This window comes from Schistocerca nitens, chromosome 10 (assembly GCF_023898315.1).
Source record: "Schistocerca nitens isolate TAMUIC-IGC-003100 chromosome 10, iqSchNite1.1, whole genome shotgun sequence".
Taxonomy (NCBI): Eukaryota; Metazoa; Arthropoda; class Insecta; order Orthoptera; family Acrididae; genus Schistocerca; species Schistocerca nitens.
The window spans coordinates 144,199,099-144,221,570 of NC_064623.1; the positions used below are offsets into that span (position 1 = coordinate 144,199,099).

At 44.6% G+C, this 22,472-nt stretch overlaps 1 protein-coding gene across 1 annotated transcript in view; it reads right to left on the minus strand.

Moving 5' to 3' along the window:
• Nucleotides 1-21,288, minus strand: part of LOC126210099 (fasciculation and elongation protein zeta-2) — a 465,381-nt gene extending 444,093 nt beyond the window's left edge. The window contains exon 1 of the mRNA XM_049939235.1: nucleotides 20,656-21,288. Within this exon, the coding sequence (XP_049795192.1) occupies nucleotides 20,656-21,116 (461 nt within the window). The 5' untranslated portion in view covers nucleotides 21,117-21,288. The remainder of the gene's footprint in view (nucleotides 1-20,655) is intronic.
• Nucleotides 21,289-22,472: the final 1,184 nt, after the last annotated feature.

The following is a 22,472-nucleotide window of genomic DNA, read 5'->3' on the forward strand; positions in this document are numbered from 1 at the left end:
ACTTGCCTTACATAGCCGTTACCGGCCGCAGCGCCGTATTCTGCCTGTTTACGTATCTCTGTATCTGTATATGCATGCCTATCGGCTTGCCTATTAGGCGCTTCAGTGTATTACCAAGCGGAACGTGCTTTCTGGTTACACCCTCTGTATAAGCTTTCCTCACACGGTGCCTCTATCCTTGAGTCGCACTGAGATGCCGCCTTGTGGAAGGCTGCACAATTTCTCGACGCCTCTGCTGCCGCCCTTTTGTTTGGCCCGATCCGTCGTCTGCGAGAAGCACTGGCGGCCTTTGTCTCGCCGCTACTCGTAAAGGGAGAGCGGACACCTGTCATATCTCCACCTTGGCGCCACAAACAGTCTCTTAATGTCGGACACGGCAACCCGTGGCTCAGCCGTCAACAAACGCCGCGGCAGCCGCTCCGTTCTGGCACTTCTGACTAGAGATGGGCAAAACTGTTCTTTTCAGAGATTGGATCAGAACTGTTCGCTCCCTGAAATGAATTAGCTCTTTTTCATGACTCACCACTCACTTACAATAGAAAATAAATGGAAGGCACATTGCCCTTTAAACTTGGTTTATTCCAGTACTATACCTGTATTTTGATCTTATTTGATCCTATTTTGAAGTAACACAGATAATGAGTAAGAATTTTGTATTGTTTATTGAAATTTCCACGATATAACAAAGTTTTTGATTATTGATTTATTTTGCACTATCGTGGTTTTTTGGGTGATCGGAAAATGTTGTAACTTGAGATTTACATTAACAATATATTTGGCTATAATGTATTAAAATTTCATTAACCTCATACAAATACATCGCAAGCCATATATTTTTAAAGTGAACGTTTCCTTCCGAAGACGCCTAAAATCGCAAAATCCGTACCAGAATAAGAAAAAAAAAATATAAATTTGACTGTAAAACGAAAGTGCTGCATATAGCCTTACGCAGAATAAAACAAGGAAAATATTGGTGTATCACATTTTGCGATACGTTTATCGGTTCGCTCGTAATTAAGGCGTAAATTCGAGTATCCATAATAAAAATCCTATGGTAAGAGGAGTCATCAGGAACCTAATCTAATCAGTTTAAACAAATAAAAATAAAATAAAAACGATTGATGTATCCATAACATAATAATGTAATATACATAGCGGTATTACTACGAAGAACAATATCCAGTAGAGAGGAACTCCGATGCAGAGGCGCTGAGTCGAGCAGGTCGAGCCGCGAGCTGTATTACTGCATGAGCTGAGACCGCAGAGACCAGAGTGACACCTGAGTCGCTTTGCTCAACGCTCTGGCTAGAGTCGAGACGGTGGGGTGAGCGTTGAGCGGGCGAGTTCCGAGGGTGGGGGGAGCTCACCCGCTCCGAGCCAAATCGTCGGTTCCCTTGCGAGCAGGTTTTTGCAAGTAGTTCCTATGTTATCCGCTAGGTGGCTCTCTGTCCTGTTGCTCGCATCAACTGCCCAGAGGGCAGGACGTGCGACTGAAACGATCGCCGACAGAGTGCGATGCGAAGTTAAGCTGCGCCAGACACTGCACACGGCAGACGACGCACAGAGACGGCACGGCATATGTGAAACACAAAATCCAATGGGGCACTGCACAATGCAGGCAGCCAAGGTAGAAGCAGGGCAGAGGCCGGCGCTGGCTGTGTTGTGTGGCGTGCACTGTGCTCTGACCAGCAGAGGCGCTGCTGATATGCTCCGTCTCTCTCTCTCTCTCTCTCTCTCTCTCTCTCTCTCACTGCCATGGGAAACGTTTGGAGCTACCGTTCTTTTTTTCTGAATTACTGATTGTTCACTCCTTTGAAAGATTCAACTCTATGAATTAGTTCAAGAGCGGATCCCCCATCTCTACTTCTGACCCTCCTGCACCGCCCCTGAAGTCACTGCAGCCGTGTTTGGGGAGAGCAGTGATCAAAACGCCCTGTTCCTTATGATCTCGTGTAACAAACTCTAGACGAAAATACACTGCGTTTCAAAAAGCGTCATCCGATTTACAGGCCTTAAGGGGGAACGTGCGTGGAAAGCACATACTGTTTAAAATATGCACCTAGTTCACAATTTTGAAGATACGGCAATGGAATTTTGTACCATACTTAACATGAAATTAACAATTTACGATTAAGTTCCTTGGATCGAATGTATCTAGCATTTTTTATTTTCAAAAAAATAACGCATGTACCTTTTTCTTAGAAACGATTCAAGAGATTTCTACAAAATTTTCTCTGTGTAATCTCTTTGCGAGAATAGAAGCTTTCGAAATGTGGTGCTACAGAAGAATGCTGAAGATTAGATGGGTTGATCACATAACTAATGAGGAGGTATTGAATAGAATTGGAGAGAAAAGGAGTTTGTGGCACAAATTGAAAAGAAGAAGGGACAGGTTTGCAAGACATGTTCTGAGGCATCGAGGGATCACAAACTTAGCATTGGAGGGCAGCGTGGAGGGTAAAAATCGTAGATGAATACACTAAGCAGATTCAGAAGTATGTAGGTTGCGGAAAGTGCTGGGAGATGAACAAGCTTGCACAGGATAGGGTTGCATGGAGAGCTGCATCAAACCAGTCTCTCGATTGAAGACCACAACAACAACAACAACAACAATCTCTTTGGATACAGCAAGTTTCTCTTGTGCAGGTTTTGAATATATCGAATTGGAGGATTTTAATAATTTGTGGGCCGGCCGGAGTGTCCGTGCGGTTCTGGGCGCTACAGTCTGGAACCGAGCGACCGCTACGGTCGCAGGTTCGAATCCTGCCTCGGGCATGGATGTGTGTGATGTCCTTAGGTTAGTTAGGTTTAATTAGTTCTAAGTTCTAGGCGACTGATGACCTGAGAAGTTAAGTCGCATAGTGCTCAGAGCCATTTGAACCATTTAATAATTTGTGATTATAATTCTGTGAGTCTAATATGAAATTATCAATCAACTAAATACCTAGGTATTACAATTACGAACAACTTAAATTGGAAGGAACACATAGAAAATGTTGTGGGGAAGGCTAACCAAAGACTGTGTTTTATTGGCAGGGCACTTAGAAAATGTAACAGACCTACTAAGGAGACTGCCTACACTACGCTTGTCCGTCCTCTTTTAGAATACTGCTGCGCGGTGTGGGATCCTTACCAGATAGGACTGACGGAATACATAGAAAAAGTTCAATGAAAGGCAGCACGTTTTGTATTATCGCGAAATATGGGAGAGAGTGTCACCGAAATGATAAAGGATTTGGGCTGGAAATCGTTAAAAGAAAGGCGTGTTTCGTTGCGACGGAATCTTCGCACGAAATTCCAATCACCAACTTTCTCCTCCGAATGCGAAAATATTTTATTGACACCGACCTACATAGGGAGGAACGATCACCTCGATAAAATAAGGGAAATCAGAGCTCGTACGGAATTGTGAAGGTGGTTCGATGAACTCTCTGCCAGGCACTTAAATGTGTTTTGTAGAGTATCCATGTAGATGTAGATGTAGAAATTCATGCAACACTCCAAGCACTTTGCCCCATATCTAGGCTGATCTCAGAATTTAAGAAGTTTATTCTTGATACAACATTTATTGGGTTTATAGAAATAAGTGTACAAAATATTGAGAAAGCTGTACATACACTTAAAAAAAAACAATTTTCAGGAAATGCAATTTACAAATGAACCTAACGTTTTTTTTCTTATATTACCTCTTCCGAAGGCCCCAGATTTGTACTCAGGATCCTCTTTCCCTTCAGGCTTCTCTCCTGGTTTCTCTTGTTTTCTGCCTTCTTGCCTTTACGAGGTCTTCAACTGAATTTTCAGTTGCACAGAGGCGCTGTAAATCTATTTTTCTAAAGATGTCTCGAGTGTAATTTCGTATCTTAACGCCCTTTCTCTCTAATACCTTCAGCTTCTCTGCGTTCGCATCATTCAATACAAGAATCGAACACTTCGTTAAATATCCGTCAGCAGCATAAGGAAAAAAGGAAGAATTGCTTCTTCATAAACAAAACAGCTGGTTTCTTATTGTTTCTAAGATACCGAACACAGTCACAGATGGTCTATAAAGCCAAAGAGCCTTCTGCATGTATCCCGCTGGAAAGTAATCCACCGAATCGTCGTTCACCGAGCTAGTACCGAAGTATTGCTTCAAAAAGTGGGCGTGGCACGGAGATCGCGTCACGTATTTAATTATTTTTCAAGCATTTCGGATGTGATTTCACCATTGAAACTTTGCGAACTTATTGCACACAAATTCTACTAACAAATAAAAAAAAATAAATTGAAAATTGTCGTTTTCAGTCAGTGTCTTAACAGTCTACATTAAGGTACAACGGAACTCGGGAGTGCATCAAAACGAAAAGTTTAACTTGTTTTCTGTTGTAAGTCGCTGGTTCCTCTGGTTGCTGGTCCGGATAATGTTTCCAAATGAGTCGATTTCAGCGGGACGTTCCGAATTTTTTGGCTCCGTACAGGTTGCATTTCCCGGAAAATTCCAAAGCTTTTTTTTTTTTTTGTCAGGTACCGAGTCCTGCATTTTGCACAATACGTGCCTGTGATATCCTAAAAGTTGATCTCGAAAATTTTATCCTAAAATCGTATTCTGCAAAACGAAGGGAAGTTCTAAATACCTTTTTTGAATTTGTAGACGTGCAATGGAGTGAAATGCGACATGGAACAACTAGATGGCTTTTTTTAGCATTAACAGTTGACAAAATCATTACAAACTGGGAACTCATTAAAATTTACATGAAAAGTAGTAACGATTGTCTCAAAGCTCTAAAGATATTTTCAATGCCAGAGGTTGAAAATACCTCTACAGTTGTAAAGTTCTTTTTCTTTATTGTTACACAACTGGTATAATGTTCATTTGCGGATGTTCCTCCAACAGGATATTTTTAATAATTCTGAGGACAATGAAAGACATGTATTTGTATATTTATTTAATACTTTCTCTTTCTTGCTTCTTTTAGATTTTTCTAATGTTTAGAACGCTCTGATGTTAGTATAACGGAAACTTTTGTGGCAGCCAAGGGTCTGATTAGTAAAAGTGACAGAAGGTGGGTAAACGTTTTGTGTACTGGAGAGCCACAAACGTTCAGCTTCCAAATTTACTGAAAGTAGGTGTGTTTGTATTAAACATTCTAGGTGCAGATTCTGAATCAGAAATAGTTTTTCCTCCAATGAACGATAAATGGACAAATATGCGCAACAAACGTTAAACCGAGCTTATAAAAGCAGAACAGTAAGTGGCTGTGAATTTTAGTTTTAACAGTAGAGAATTCTTTACGTATGAAAAATCGATTGAACCTTTGCAGAAAGAAGGGAAGTCTGTAAATAAATGCATGGAATAACGTAAAATAAACAATTCAGACACATTTTATATATGTGTGTTACCAGCATCCAGTTCCTCCCCCCCGCCCCCCCCCCCCTCCATCGCAGGGAAATGACCAGAACTTTCTCGGACTGGGTGGCGACTTCATCATGACAACGCACGGCCTCACATCACAAATCAAGTCATGCCTTTTCTGGCTCAGTTCAACATTACATGTGTACCGCATCCGTCTCATAGTCCCGATCTTGCAGGCTGTGATTTCTTTTTTAATTTCCATCACTAAAGGCAAAAGTTTCGGGGCATTCGACTTGAGAACTCCGAGGCAGTGCTAAAGAAAAATGAAGAGATTCTTAAGCACCTGACAAAGAATGGCCTGCACCATGTGTTCGAAGACTAGCAGAGAAGCTATAGAAAGTGCATTCAGATAGGAAGGGAGTACTCTGAAGAAGCTCGTGCAAACATTGAAATGGAGTAATAAACACTTGTGAAAAAAAATCAGTCTCCATTTTCGTTAATCATCCCTCGTATTACCAAGGAGGTGTGCAATTATTCTGTAATAATTATGTTTTAAATAAAATATAAAAGAAAGTACTGATATTAATAGTGCAATCCAAAGTGTAGGAAGCTGTTTAGAAGTGGCTTCTACATCTATATCGGTACTCTGCAAAACACCTTACGGCGTGTGGCGGGGGGCACCCTGTACAACAACTAGTCATTTCCTTTCCTGTTCCTCTCGCAAATAGGACGAAGGAAAAACGACTTTCTATATGCCTCCGTATTAGGCCTTCTTTCTTGCATCTTATCTTCGTGGTCCTGCGCAATGTATGTTGGCGGCAGTAGAATCGTTCGGCAGTCGGCTTCAAATGCCGGTTCTCTAAAGTTTCTCAATAGTGTTTCTCGAAAAGAACGTCGCCTTCCCTCCAGGGAAGTTTGAGTTCCTGAAGCATCTCCGCAACACATACGTGTTGTTCGAACCTACCGTTAACCAATCTAGCAGCCCGCCTCTGAGCTGCTTCGATATCTTCCTTTAATCCTACCTGGTATGGATCCCAAACATTCGAACAGTACTCAAGAATAGGCCTCTCTAGCGTCCTATGTGCAGTCTCCTTTACAGAAAAACCACACACTTTGCTAGGATTCTCCCAATAAACCGAAATCGACCATCCGCTTTTCCTACCACAGCCGTTACATTCTCGTTCCATTACATGTCGCTTTGTAACGTTACGCACAGATATTTAAACGACGGACTCTGTCAAGCCGGCTACTACTAATGCTGTATCCGAAAACTACGGGTTTGTTTCTCCTACTCAACCGCATTAAGGTACATTTTTCTACATTTAGAGCTAGTTACCATTGACCACACCAACTAGCAATTTTGTCTAAGTCATCTACTTCTTCAGTCACTCAATGATGATCCCTCCCGTGCACCACGGCATCATCAGCAAACAACCGTAGACTGCTGCCAACCTGTCCGCCAAATCACAGAGAACAACAGACGTTCTTCGAGCCACTCAAAATCTGTGAACCCACTCGATATGTCCATTCCTTCTTTAACAGTCTGCAGTGAGACACGGTGTCAAACGCTTTTTGGAAATCTGGAATCTGCCTGTTGCCCTCCATCCATAGTTCGTGGTATATCATGTAAGGAAAGGGCAAGCTGAGTTTCGCACGAGCGATGTTTTCTGAAACGATGTTGATTCGTGGACATAAGTTTTTCGGTCTCAAGAAAGGTTATTACATTCGAACTGAGAATACGTTCCAGGATTCTGCAGCAAACCGAAGTATTATTTTCTGTTATTCTCTTCGAGACATTATTTCAAAAATTAATAATATGCTAGATGTGATGTGGCACTCACCTGAAGATGGACAGAAGACTCTGCGCCGAAATATCGTGGCAGGACGTTACTGATATCCGGCAGTTCTCCCGTGTTTTTATGGAACAATAATATGCTATTTTGTCTAAAACTGACATGGTGAGACCGTGGCTGTGTACAGTTAATGTAGGTTAATTCTCACAAAGAAGAAAACAGCAACCAGCCACTATTAATACTGCTATTTATTTAGGTAAATAGCACCGTTACCGGTTTCGAACTGGCATGTTCATCATCAGACGGCTGTTCACATGATTTTCAAGATACACTTTACATTATCGACGGCAACAACACACCAAAAATACTTCGCCACAGTGGAATAATAAAAATCGAAAACGGACGATAATGCTGTTTTCTTCTTTCTAAGAATTAACCTACATTAATAATATGCATTAGATGAGTATCAAAACTATCGTCGTGGCATTGCACAGTTTGCTTGTGTTGTGGAAATGACACCTCTATTAGTGACGAGAGGGATCCTCAGAAGACTCGCTCTTTGTCTTGTCCGAAACAGGGCGCGGCTCATGCATAGCAAATATTTCGCAGGCCTCCGCAGGGAGACGGGCATGAATTATTCACAGCGACATCTCGGCCAACGGACATTATTCATCGAATGGCTGAAAGCGGGTATTCTTCCCAACAGAAGTTTCTCGCCTCCGCCACTTCTTATGCGGCCTAAGCGTCCGATTACGCCTTCCGGAAAGACGCTGTGAATGATGGCGAGTCACGTGATCCCATCTACAGCTGTATCTGAACTCTGTAAGACACGCACGGTGAGTGGCAGAGAGAACACGGCTTCGTAGTACCATTCCATATTCTTCATAATCCTTTCGTTCATTTTTATCTTGCTGTAATGAATGGCAGCTCTTTTTACATGATCAATGTAACACAGCGTCTCTGACGGGTTGCCATAAAGTTTGAATTTTCTTTTTGGGGCTTATCAGTCATCTGACTGGTTTGATGCGACCCGGCACGAATTCCTCTCCCGTGCCAACCTCGTCATTTCAGGGCAGCACTTGCAACTTACATCGTCAATTACTTGCTGGGTATATTCTAACCTCTGCCTTCCCCAACAGTTTTTACCCTCTGCAGCTCCCTCTTGTATCGTGGATAGTATTGTCTGCTGTCTTAACGTGGGACGTTTATGAAACTGAACGAGAATGTCAATTTTCAATTTATTTTTTATTAGTAGAACTCGTGGGCAATAAGTTCACGAAGCTTCAGTGATGAAATAGCATCCGACGTGCTTAAAAAATAATTAAGTGTATGACGCAACTTTTCTGTCACGCCCACTTTTCGACGCAACACTTCAATATTAGCTCGATGAACAAAGATTCCGTGGATTACTTTCAAGCAATCTCGTCCGGGATACTTCCAGAAGGCTGTGGTATACACCTTTTAGTTTTATAGATTATCTGTGGCTCCGTTCCGTATCTCCGTGCTCCTGACTCACACCGAAACGATGCCCAAAACCACATTTTCATCTGCCAAAGATGCAACTTATGACGCAGTTCTCGTATTTAGTGATGAAAACTCATGCAGGATGAAGATATTAAGGAGAATGGGCGTTAAGCTAGAAAGTTTCATTCAAGAAATCTTGAGAAAAGAGATTTACAGCATCTTTCTGCAACTGAAAAGTCAGTTGAAGACCTGGTAAAGGAATGAGGGCAGGAAACAAGAAACCAGAAGAGAAGCCCTGAAGGGAAAGACGACCCTCAGTACAAATGTGGAGCTTCCTGACTGAGGTGACATAAGAGAAAACGTTAGCTTGATTTTTAAATTTAATTTCCTGGAAATTACGTTTGTTAAAGTTTATGCACCTTTTTATCAGAATCTATGAAGGCTAGAAGTACGAGACTTTGTACACTTATTTCAATAAACCCCATAAATCGCAAGAGTAAATTTTGAAATTCTGAGTGCAGAGTGACATATGGACCAAAGTGCTTGGAATGTTGCATAAATTTTATATTATACTTACAGAATCATAATACAAAAATATTAAAATTCTCCTGTTCGATATATTAAGAAACCCTCATGCGAGAAGTTTACTATACGCAAAGAGATCAAACAGAGAAAATTTTGTAGAGATCTCTCGAGTAATTGCCGAGAAAAATGTATATATACTATTTTTTGAAAGAAAATTTTTTAAATTCCACGATAAAGTTAAATGTATATACTCCAAAGTAGTTAACAGTCAAAGTGTTAATTTCATGTAAGGCGTGGTACAAAATTTCATTGCCGTATCTTCAAAATTGTTGATTTGATGTATTTTTAAAATAGTATGCGGTTTTCATATACGAACCCGCTCCCTTCTTAACACATGTCCTATTACCCAGTCCTTTGTTCCTATCAATGTTTTCCATACGCTCCTTTCATCGCTGGTTATGTGCAGAATATCCTCACATCTTATCAGTCCGCGTAATTTCAACATCCTTATATGAGGCATGTTCAGAAAGTAAGCGTACTAAATTTTCATATTCTTTTTTAAAAAAAAGTGTATTTGAAAAAAAAATTACGGGATATTGTTGATACACTTGTTGACTGACTATTTTTCCATATAACCGCCGTCATGTTCAATGCATGTGGCGAGACGTGCCGCAAACTTCTTTATGCGCTCCTCGAAGAACTATCCCTCCAGTTCCTTCCGTCCTTCCACGACCTCTTTCTGCACCTGCTCGTCGGATGAAAATCTGACTTCATTTACGTGTGCTTTCACGGAAGTGAAAAGATGACATCTGAACTCGCCAAGTCAGGGGAATACGGGGAGTGATTCAAAACATCCCAACAAAATGTGTTCAAGAGCGCCTTGGTGGCTGAGGCTGTTGTCGTGTGACAAGCACGTTCCCCTCGCCAGCATTCCCCTCCTTTTGTTTTGAACGCTCCTTTTGAGTGCTTTTAGGGTCTCAAAATATCGTTGTGCATTGACCGTCTCCTCGTGAGGCAGAAATTCGTCCGAATATTGCCCTTTCAGTCCCTAAACACAGAGGCCGTAATTTTTTGGCTGAAATTGTGGTTTTGAATTTTTTAGCAGATGGATAATTGCTGTGACGCCACCCTGACGAGTGTCTTTTGCTCTCAGGCCTGTAATGAGCCACCTACATTTCATCTTTAGTCACAACAGAGCTCAGAAAATTCGCACCTTCCAATTCAAGCTGCTCAAGAAACTCGAGGGCGCTATTGTTCAGAAATGGTTCAAATGGCTCTGAGAACTATGGGACTTAACTTCTGCGGTCATTAGTCCCCTAGAACTAACCTAACGACATCACACACATCCATGCCCGAGGCAGGATTCGAACCTGCGGCCGTAGCAGTCACGCGGTTCCAGACTGTAGCGCCTAGAACCGCTCGGCCACTCCGGCCGGCTAGCGCTATTGATCCGATATTTCTTGTGCTGCTCTTTCAGCTGTTTTGGGATCCATATTACGCACTGTCTCTTAAAGCCCAGCGTTTCTTTGCATCATATAATACAGATGTGGAAACATCGCAGAAATTCCATACACTGTCAGCCAGAGGTCTTCACGAACAGTTTCCTCGATTTTTTTCACCAAATCATCAGTCAAAAAGGAAGGTCTTCCACGCCTCTGTTCGTCTCGAACATTTCTATGCCCTCACTAAACTCCCTACACCACTTAAACACGCTCTACCAGTTCATAACACTTTCTGCGAGTAGGAAGCGGATGACAGCAAAGGGCTCGCAATGGGCGGGATTGCTTACAGACGTCTTTCACGGAACTGGACGCTACTGCGTGTTCCTGGTCAGGGGATTTCCCCCTCCCCCCCATTTGGAGCACTCAGTGTTGACAACTTTCAAAAAACAAAAAGCCACAGCCTGTTATGATCACAGCACACTTCCGCCCATCTCTGTAGACGAGCGGAAAGTGCAGGTGCTTGCCATGCGGAAGAGCCGGATTCGATTCCCATTACAGCCAAGGATTTTTCCTTGGTGGGTGGAATGGAACGGATCCCGCTCAGCATCGTGGTGCGAACTGAGGAGCTACTTGCCAGCGCAGTAGCGGCTCCACGTCTGCCAACCCGTCAACGCTGGGCAGAGCGGTGTGCTGACTACAGATCACTGCATCCAAGTAACGTCATTTCCTGATGGGTGACACGGCGGTCGGTCGGTCCCGACTGTCCCGTTTGAGGTCAGAACAGCGGTACTTCTGTAGCACCACATCTCACAAACTTCGATACTCCTGTTTTCCCAGAACCCACGACTCACTTCCATACAACTCTGTGCTGCAGATCTATATGCTCAGAAATCCCTTCTTGAAATTAAGGAAGATGTTTGATACTAGTAGACTAATTTTGCTCTGGGTTGTCCTTGTTTCCCTGTGCTAGTCAAGTTTTTACGTCCTCCTCCTTTTGCACATCATGTGTTTTTTTGCTTCTACGGTAGCAGAGTTCCAGCAGTTTGTCGACTTCGTAGTCCGAAATTTTATCATTACTGTCATTTCTGGCTCTGCTCATCACTTTCGTCTTTCTTTGCTTTATTCTCAGCCCATACTATACACTCAGTAGGCCTGTTTATTTCGTTCAGTATGTCCTGTGATTGTCTCTCGCTGGCAGTGAGGACACCTCGTCACCAGCGAACCTTATCGTTGATATTCTTTTATCCTGACTTTTAATCACACTCATGAACCTATCTTATACTACTGGCCATTAAAATTGCTGCACCACGAAGATCACGTGTTACAGACGTGAAATTTAACCGACAGAAGAAGATGCTGTGATATGCAACTGATTAGCTTCTCAGAGCATTCACACAAGGTTGTCACCGGTGGCGACACCTACGACGTGCTGACATGAGGAAAGCTTCCAACCGATTTCTCATACACAAACAGCAGTTGACCGGCGTTGCCTGGTGAAACGTTGTTGTGGTGCCTCGTGTAAGGAAGAGAAATGCGTACCATCACGTTTCCGACTTTGATAAACGTCGGATTGTAGCCTATCGCGATTGCGGTTTATCGTATCGCGACATTGCTGCTCGCTTTGGTCGAGATCCAATAACTGTTAGCAGAATATGGAATCGGTGGGTTCAGGAGGGTAATACGGAACGCCGTGCTGGATCCCAACGGCCTCGTGTCACTAGCAGTAGAGATGACAGGCATTTTATCTGAATGGCTGTAACGGATCGTGCAGCCACGTCTCGATCCCTGAGTCAACAGACGGGGATGTTTGCAAGACAACAATCATGTGCACGAACAGTTCGACGACGTTTGCGGCAGCATGGACTATCAGCTCGGAGACCGTGGCTGCGGTTACCCTTGACGCTGCATCACAGACAGGAGCGCCTGCGATGGTGTTCTCAACGACGAACCTGGCTGCACGAATGGCAAAACGTCATTTTTTCTGATGAACCCGGGTTTTGTTTACAGCATAATGATGGTTGCATCCGTGTTTGGATACAGAAAATGTTCGACTGCTGCCCTGGCCAGCACATTCTCCAGATCTCTCAACAATTGAAAACGTTTGGTCAATGGTGGCCGAGCAGTAGACCATGGTCGTCACAATACGCCAGTCACTACTCTTGATGAACTGTGGTATCATGTTGAAGCTGCATGGGCAGCTGTACCTGTACACGCCATCCAAGCTCTGTTTGACTCAATGCCCAGGCGTCTCAAGGCCGTTATTACGGCCAGAGGTGGTTGTTCTGGGTACTGATTTCTCAGGATCTATGCACCCAAACTGCATGAAAATGTAATCATATGTCAGTTCTAGTATAATATATTTGTCCAATGAATACCCGTTTATCATCTGCATTTCTTCTTGGTGTAGCAATTTTAATGGCCAGTAGTGTATGCATCAGTCGTTCCTTCTTGGATGAACCGATTGAATAGTTAGGTACAAAGACTGCATCCGTGTCTTAACACACTTTTAATCCGAACACTTACTTCTTCAATTGTTACTGTACCTCTTGGTTCTTAGGCATATTGTGTATTACCCGTCTTTTCTTATAGCTTACACTATTTCTCCGTAAATTTGGAACATATTCCGGCATTTTAAGGTTTAGTATAACCTAGAAAAAATATTTTTTGTCTATTCGCACTTACAGGGGTTGGACAAAAATAAGAAAACCCCGCGAGAAATACCTTCTTGAACATAAATGCAGATGCCAGCCACACTAGCGCCGTTGCATTTCACCAAAACGGCACCTGTGCAATGAACTCAACGTGTAGCAAGTCTCAGTCGTGGCCAGAACAATGTTCCGTGTAGTTCTGAGTCGGAGCTGAGTGAATTCGAACGTGGGCAGGTTGTTGACGTTCATACGGTGGCTGCGTGCGCAACCAAGGGAGTCCAAGTGTATGGTGTTTCAAGAGGCACCACATCGAAGATTTACACCGTTTATACAGGGGAAGCGGATAAACGTTATCCGCTCAGTCACAATGCGGACGAAAGTAGTTGTTGAATGATAGTCACAGGCGGTCACTGAAGAGGATTCTGATGACAAATAGGAGGACGACAGCTGCAAAAGTCACTGCAGAACTGTGCGTCGAACTCACAAAGCCTGTCAGCACCAAAACAATTCGATGTGAGCTTCAGAAGTGGGGAAATGCCGGGCGAGTTGGACTTCCAAAATCACCCATCAGTGGTGCAAATGCCGTCAACAGCATGGTGCTGGAGTCATAAGAACCTGGCCTATGTGCCAATGGGCGAAAGTCATTTTGTTGGACAAGTTTTGCTGCACACTGTTTCCAGCTTCTGACCGAGTTTGCGACGCGAGAGTGAAATGTGGTGGGGGTTCGGTGAAGATTTCGACAGCCATGTCGTGGTGTTCCATGGGTCGCTATCCACATCTACATCTACATACATGCTCCGCAATCCACCATGCGGTGCGTGGCGGAGGGTACCTCGTACCACAACTAGCATCTTCTCTCTCTGTTCCACTCCCAAACAGAACGAGGGAAAAATGACTGCCCATATGCCTCTGAGCGAGCCCTAATCTCTCTTATCTTATCTCTGTGGTGTTTCCGCGAAATATAAGTTGGCGGCAGTAAAATTGTACTGCAGCCAGCCTCAAATGCTGGTTCTCTAAATTTCCTCAGTAGAGATTCACGAAAAGAACGCCTCCTTTCCTCTAGAGCCTCCCACCCGAGTTCCTGAAGCATTTCCGTAACACTCGCGTGATGATCAAACCTACCAGTAACAAATCTAGCAGCCCGCCTCTGAATTGCTTCTATGTCCTCCCTCAATCCGACCTGATAGGGATCCCAAACGCTCGAGCAGTACTCAAGAATAGGTCATATTAGTGTTTTATAAGCGGTCTCCTTTACAGATGAACCACATCTTCCCAAAATTCTACCGAAGACGACTATCCGCCTTCCCCACAACTGCCATTACATGCTTGTCCCACTTCATATCGCTCTGCAATGTTACGCCCAAATATTTAATCGACGTGACTGTGTCAAGCGCTACACTACTAATGGAGTATTCAAACATTACGGGATTCTTTTTCCTATTCATCTGCATTAATTTACATTTATCTATATTTAGAGTTAGCTGCCATTCTTTACACCAATCACAAATCCTGTCCAAGTCGTATCCTCCTACAGTCACTCAACGACGACACCTTCCCGTACACCACAGCATCATCAGCAAACAGCCGCACATTGCTATCCATCCTATCCAAAAGATCATTTATGTAGATAGAAAACAACAGCGGACCTACCACACTTCCCTGGGGCACTCCAGATGATACCCTCACCTCCGATGAACACTCACCATCGAGGACAACGTACTGGGTTTTATTACTTAAGAAGACTTCGAGCCACTCACATATTTGGAACCAATCGCATATGCTCGTACCTTAGTTAGGAGTCTGCAGTGGGGCACCGGCTCAAACGCTTTCTGGAAGTCAAGGAATATGGCATCCGTCTGATACCCTTCATCCATGGTTTGCAAGATATCATGTGAAAAAAGGGCGAGTTGCGTTTCGCATCATGGTTTCCTGAACGTTCAGGAAGAATAGTGTAAGATTACCTTGAAAACCATACAGGACCTGTATTTATCCATCACGAGACGACTGGTAGCTGTTTTGAATGCCAACAGTTTCCCGCGTGGTAATGTGTTGAGTTTTTGGTTTCTTTATACCTCTGCCCACTCCCTGTACATATCTGCAGTCCTGTTACACACAGAGACCCACGCGACACAGGACCGTAGCACGCCGCCAGAGGGGCCAAAACAGAATGGATGAGCCTATCGATTAAGTGGGATATCGTGCAGTAATTTGTTTTCGGCAGCAGCGGAACTTTTGCAGCTGGGCCAGGCAAACACTATTTCCGTGGTTAGCAGCGTAATACTGGCATGTCTACATCTACACACATGCTTTGCAATTCTACGTGAAATGCGTGGCAAAGGGTACTTAGCTTGGTACCACGTGTTGGAATTCGTCTCCGTCCGAATTGCATACGGACTGAGTGAAGAATGGACTACATTTGCGTGCTGTAATTTGTCTTACATTGTTGGTCGTCATGATCGCTACGGGAGAGAGATGAAGGGGTTGTAGTACATTCTTAGAGTCACCATTTAAAGCTGGTTCTTGAAACTTTGTAAGTAGGCCTTTTGGCGACAGTTAACGTCTGTCTTAAAGAGCCTGCCAGTTCAGTTTCTTCAGCATCTCTGTGGATCAAACAGACGTGACCATTCGTGCTTCCCTTCCCTGTTTACGTTCAGCATCCCCTGTCACTCCTACACTCCTGGAAATTGAAATACGAACACCGTGAATTCATTGTCCCAGGAAGGGGAAACTTTATTGACACATTCCTGGGGTCAGATACATCACATGATCACACTGACAGAACCACAGGCACATAGACACAGGCAACAGAGCATGCACAATGTCGGCACTAGTACAGTGTATATCCACGTTTCGCAGCAATGCAGGCTGCTATTCTCCCATGGAGACGATCGTAGAGATGCTGGATGTAGTCCTGTGGAACGGCTTGCCATGCCATTTCCACCTGGCGCCTCAGTTGGACCAGCGTTCGTGCTGGACGTGCAGACCGCGTGAGACGACGCTTCATCCAGTCCCAAACATGCTCAATGGGGGACAGATCCGGAGACCTTGCTGGCCAGGGTAGTTGACTTACACCTTCTAGAGCACGTTGGGTGGCACGGGATACATGCGGACGTGCATTGTCCTGTTGGAACAGCAAGTTCCCTTGCCGGTCTAGGAATGGTAGAACGATGGGTTCGATGACGGTTTGGATGTACCGTGCACTATTCAGTGTCCCCTCGACGATCACCAGTGGTGTACGGCCAATGTAGGAGGTCGCTCCCCACACCATGATGCCGGGTGTTGGCCCTGTGTGCCTCGGTCGTATGCAGTCCTGATTGTGGCGCTCACCTGCACGGCGCCAAACACGCATACGACCATCATTGGCACCAAGGCAGAAGCGACTCTCATCGCTGAAGACGACACGTCTCCATTCGTCCCTCCATTCACGCCTGTCGCGACACCACTGGAGGCGGGCTGTACGATGTTGGGGCGTGAGCGGAAGACGGGACCGTAGCCCAGCTTCATGGAGACGGTTGCGAATGGTCCTCGCCGATACCCCAGGAGCAACAGTGTCCCTAATTTGCTGGGAAGTGGCGGTGCGGTCCCCTACGGCACTGCGTAGGATCCTACGGTCTTGGCGTGCATCCGTGCGTCGCTGCGGTCCGGTCCCAGGTCGACGGGCACGTGCACCTTCCGCCGACCACTGGCGACAACATCGATGTACTGTGGAGACCTCACGCCCCACGTGTTGAGCAATTCGGCGGTACGTCCACCCGGCCTCCCGCATGCCCACTATACGCCCTCGCTCAAAGTCCGTCAACTGCACATACGGTTCACGTCCACGCTGTCGCGTCATGCTACCAGTGTTAAAGACTGCGATGGAGCTCCGTATGCCACGGCAAACTGGCTGACACTGACGGCGGCGGTGCACAAATGCTGCGCAGCTAGCGCCATTCGACGGCCAACACCGCGGTTCCTGGTGTGTCCGCTGTGCCGTGCGTGTGGTCATTGCTTGTACAGCCCTCTCGCAGTGTCCGGAGCAAGTATGGTGGGTCTGACACACCGGTGTCAATGTGTTCTTTTTTCCATTTCCAGGAGTGTATTTGGATGGTTCCCACACACGTGAGCAGTACTCTGAGATGTAATGCACAACTGGTTTGTAAGAAGTTTATTGTACACACTGACTGCACTTCCTTGGTATTCTACCAATGAAACCAAATCTGCCAACTGCTTTTCCCATGTCTGAGCCTTTGTCATCGTTCCATTTCATATCGCTACAGACATTGTTGCACCTAGGTGTTTGTACGCGCGTCTGTTGATTCCAGTTGTGACTGGCTGATGTACTCATTGGATATAACTTTTTTCGTTTTGTAAAGTGTAGAATTTTATATCCCTGAACATTCGAAAACAATTGCCAGTCTTTAGCACCACTCTGTAATCTTTTCAAGATCTGACGAGATATTTGTGCAGCTTTTTTTCAGACAGTACTTTTTTGTAGATAACTGAACCATCTGCGAAGAGTCTATAATCTGCTTGTCATTCAGTGACGGATAAATGCCAGGACACTGAACATATTTTATCGGTTTACGAGTCGTCTTATTGTACCGTAGCTATGTTTGCGTCAGGGCGTGTAAGTCCTATATATTTTTGATGGCACACGTCACAACACGTGTATACTACCCTTCTTAAGCATGTTTTTAATCACGATGCACCACATTAGTCTGGTAAGATTGAATAAGTATACGTACTAGGCAGCTATTGTTGGTATTATCATACAAAAATGACCTTCTGTCGAGATTTTCAAACTGCTGGGTATCAGTATTTTAAAGTTAATAGGTGAACAGTCTGTTGCTTCTCCAAGACGTTGTCAGTGATTTAAGATAAGGGAGCTGTGTTTACGGTTTTGCAGTGGCAAAGAGTTATTGAGGAAATATATGCTACTTTCTGGCAGCTCGAAGACACTGATATACTGAGCTGTTCCACATCTTACTTCATTCTCACTCCACTGCTTGTTGTCGTCGTCTGAGATGAAGCGCCACTGTATTACTAAGACATGAAGACAGGGAACTGGTGCAGATTTTAACGTGTCTCATTAATGTTGCTCCATTAAAGCTCAGACAGAAACAGACAGTGAGCGATGTGTAACAGGCCAGTTTCTACAAACTCTCCAATCAACAAGTTCTTTCTCACCTATGACATATCAGGCTTCAATCTAAAACACGCATCTCTACTGTCTTGATCAAAGCCTTCCAATTGAGAAGAGCGCTTTATAGTGATCTTGAAACTGTATCCGGGACGAGGCCTGAAAATTAGACTGGTCAGCCATATCGCCAACTGGTGTGGAACTGCCAAATGAAATCTGAAACCATCTCAACCCCGTGCAAAATGCAAAGCATCCGGTTCTGGATGGATAAACTGCACATAAACCAGTATATATGGAGCAAATAATAGGCTGTACAGTAGCACATTACCGAGTAGGAGGAATCAAAGGTAACTGCAACGACTTGATAAAGATCTCTATAAAAGCTGTTGGAAGGTTATGGTTCCTGGATGTAGAGCTCTGGTGGAACTGAAACATTAATGACCCCTCTAAAACTGCACTCGCCACAATTTCATTGTAGTTTGTTAATATTTATTTTAGGTCTTATTGTCATGTTCTACGTGTGTCGCATCATCTGTCACAAACAATGAACATTGCAGAGGTAGGGCGGCTTGCGAGCCTCAGTGATACCTGTAGCTGTACCAGAGGAGCAACCACATTACGGGAAGGGGTACCTCTGGGGAACAGGCTGATGTATGGTTGCTGAAGAGCAGCAACACCCTGGATAATTGACAGATCTGGCCTTGTAACACTGGCCAACATGGTCTTGCTATGTTGGTACTGTGATTGGCTGAAAGCATGGGTAAACCACAGCTGTTGTATTTCCTGAGTACATGCAAGTCTACTGTGTGGTCCCATGGTGGCGGCATCCGCATGGGTAAAAAATTAGGGAGGTGAAATAGTCTCCAAGCGGATCTCTGGTCAGGGACTACCCGGAAACATGTCCCTGGGGAAAACAAATCTGTTACAAATATAAACGTTTTACGTCTCAGTTATAAAGAATTTTATTAATATATGATAGGCTTCGATGCCTTGCGTACCACTATGATGTATAACATGTTTGGAAATGTACGACACGTCCATGTGCACTGCAGTCTCATTAGCAGCAGTCTGCTATATTTGACGTTAGTGCATAAGACGTTGAAACGGGTCGTTTGTAAAGAAAAGTAATTTGTAATCGAGACAAAAACATATATTTTTTACCAACACTATTACGATCGCTACATCCCTGTGACGATGTCACCGTTTCAAACTTGAATCTTGTGTTCTGTAGGTCGAAATTCTTGACTATAGTAAGCTGATTCAAATGGGTATATGTTGCAGTGGTTCTGCAGAGATGGAGAGACTTGAACAGACTGAGTTGCGTGGAGAGCTGCATCAAACCAGTCTTCAGACTAAAGACCACCAACACAACGACGACAACAACAACAACAACAACATGTGTTATAATCTTATCCGAATGTTAATATGCAGTAAAGGGAACCAGAGAGATATCTGGGAAGAGAACGTAAGTTCACAGAGAAGAAAAAAAGCTTTCCACATTGCCACTGAAATTGTAATTCTATTGGTGATGGCAAAGGACTTGGAAGAGCCATTGAAGAGAACGGATTGTCTTGAAGAGAGATTATAAGATAAACATCAACAAAAGTAAAAGAAAATGGACTGTAGTCGAATTCAATTAGGCGATGCTGAAGGAATTAATTTACGGAATGAGCCACTAAAAGTGAGGTTTGCTATTTGAGCAGAAAAATAACCGATGATGGTCGAATTAGTGAAGGTAAAAATGCAGCTGGGCAATGTCGAGGAAAGCATTTCTGAAAAAGAGAACTTCGTTAACATCAAATAGAAATTTAGTGTCAGGAAGTCTTTTCTGAAAATATTTTTCTTGAATGTAGACACTATGTAAGTGCAACGAGGATGATAGTCAGTTTAGACATGAAGAGAATGAAAAGTTTTGAGATGATGTGCTACAAAAGAATGCTGAGGATTAGTTGTTTGGCTTGAGTAACTAGGGCGGAGAATTAAGGGAAAAAGAATTTTATCATGCAACTTGGCTAAAAAAAAAAAGGTGTCAAGGAATTGCAGTTCGGCAATGGAGGTGTGTGTGTGTGTGTGTGTGTGTGTGTGTGTGTGTGTGTGTGTGTGTGTGTGTGAGGGGGGGGGGTAATAATTCTAGTCAAGTCTCGAGTACAGGAAACATGTTCAAATGGATGTAGGTTGCTAGTGTTATGCAGAGATGAAGAGGCACGCAGAAGATAAAGTGGCGTGGAGAATTGCATTAAACCTGTTCTTACACTGAAGCCAACACAGAAACAACAACAATAATAGCTAAGACGCGGGAAGCAAAGCTGCTATAGTGTCGGCGGGTACTTACTGGCACTCGTTCATAATCTCTTCCTGGCTGCGAACTTGCACTGGGGCTAGCTTTTCGACGCTCTCGTCGTAGTTGCAAAAGCAGCGAGTGATCTTCTCGTCGAACGTGTTGACGAGGTCCTCCAGTGACCCGGAGAACATCTCGTTGAAAGTGTCACTGGACACGCTGGCCGGGTCCGCCGTGATGGTGGTGGTCGTCGTCTGTTGTTGCTGCTGCAGCTCCTGGAACTGCTTGTTGGCCGCGTCGTTGTCCAGCTGTTCTCCAGGAGGGGTGGTGGTCCCGCCACCCTCGCCATTGGTGGCCGGGTTGAAGTTGTCGTCGGGCGCGGGATCGGCCCCCGGCCTCGTGTTGTCCGACAGGGCCGTCGTGCCAGTGGTTTGGGGCCACTCTTCGCTCTCCTCGAACTGTGCCAGCGGAGCTTCGAACTTGAGCTCGGCCATTTTGCCCGCCATATCGCGCATGGCTGGATCACGGCTTCCCGCTACGGGCAGCGGAGGCCTTCTGCGCGCGCCCCTCCGTCGTGTGTCCGCCGCCTCTCGCACACCTGTGTTGTTTACTGTCTGGACGGGCCCGCCTTCCGCCAACCCGCGCCCGCTCTGCCGATCCGCGCGCGTCCAAGTCCCAGGGGCGACTGAGCAGCCGGCCCGAGAGAGCGCCGGGCTCGTTTCGCTAGTTCCGCCGCGTGCCACCAGACTAGCGCCACCGTCGCGGCCTATTGATCCAGTTGCAGAAGTGCGAATTTCGTTTCTCTCTCTCTCTCTCTCTCTCTCACTTTGCTGCGTTGTTTGTGTTCTGTGTATGTGTATACGTAACATGTGTCTCGCACACATTCGCTGTTATTTAGATGGACAAGCTGCTGACAGTTCCATAGCGCTTTCGCAAACGAGAATGTTTTTCGTTTCCCGCTGTAAGAGGATATAACCTGCCAAACTCGTAAGGGGGGACGTATGAGAAAATACGTGGATACGTAGACACTAATGGAGCTTTTATTATCTGACAGACAATTCAACTAAATTTTTCACATGCTATCATTATATTATTGACTATAATCCGCATGTTTCTTCAATTTTTTTGTCAAATACTTTCCTCAAAGTTGCTGGATGCCTTCAGAGTACCTACTACCGCATCAGAAACGTTTTCTCAAAGGCTAATTTACTTTTCACTTTCAAAACGTGATCGGTTATTCTTAGCAATTAGAAAAAGTTTCATTATGTTGGCTATAACCATACATTTGGCCTTTTTGGTCTTCACGTAGCTCTTTTCTTCTAGTCTGATCCTTCTAGCATGCCCTTTTGGCAATATCCTTCACTGGCTAGCAGAACTAGCAATAGGCACATCTTCAGTCTTCTTCATTTCAGTGAAGCAACCTGCACCAAATCCTAGTCTCATAAGGGTTGTGGTTCTTGCCGTGTTACCGTCACAGAATACCAGAGAAGTATAAAAAAAAAAAAAATGGCTCTGAGCACTATGGGACTTAACCTCTATGGTCATCAGTCCCCTAGAACTTAGAACTACTTAAACCTAACTAACCTAAGGACATCACACAACACCCAGCCATCACGAGGCAGAGAAAATCCCTGACCCCGCCGGGAATCGAACCCGGGAACCTGGGCGTGGGAAGCGAGAACGCTACCGCACGACCACGAGATGCGGGCAGAGAAGTACCACATGGGAAAGTTTTAACAATAGTAGACGAGCAAAATGTTGTTTTTGGACGACTCTTCTACGTGTTCCACCACGAGTGCATTTCTTTTATAAATCTTAATTAATCTCATCGAAAATGGGCTCACAGCCTTCTATACAGATGTCTTCTGTGA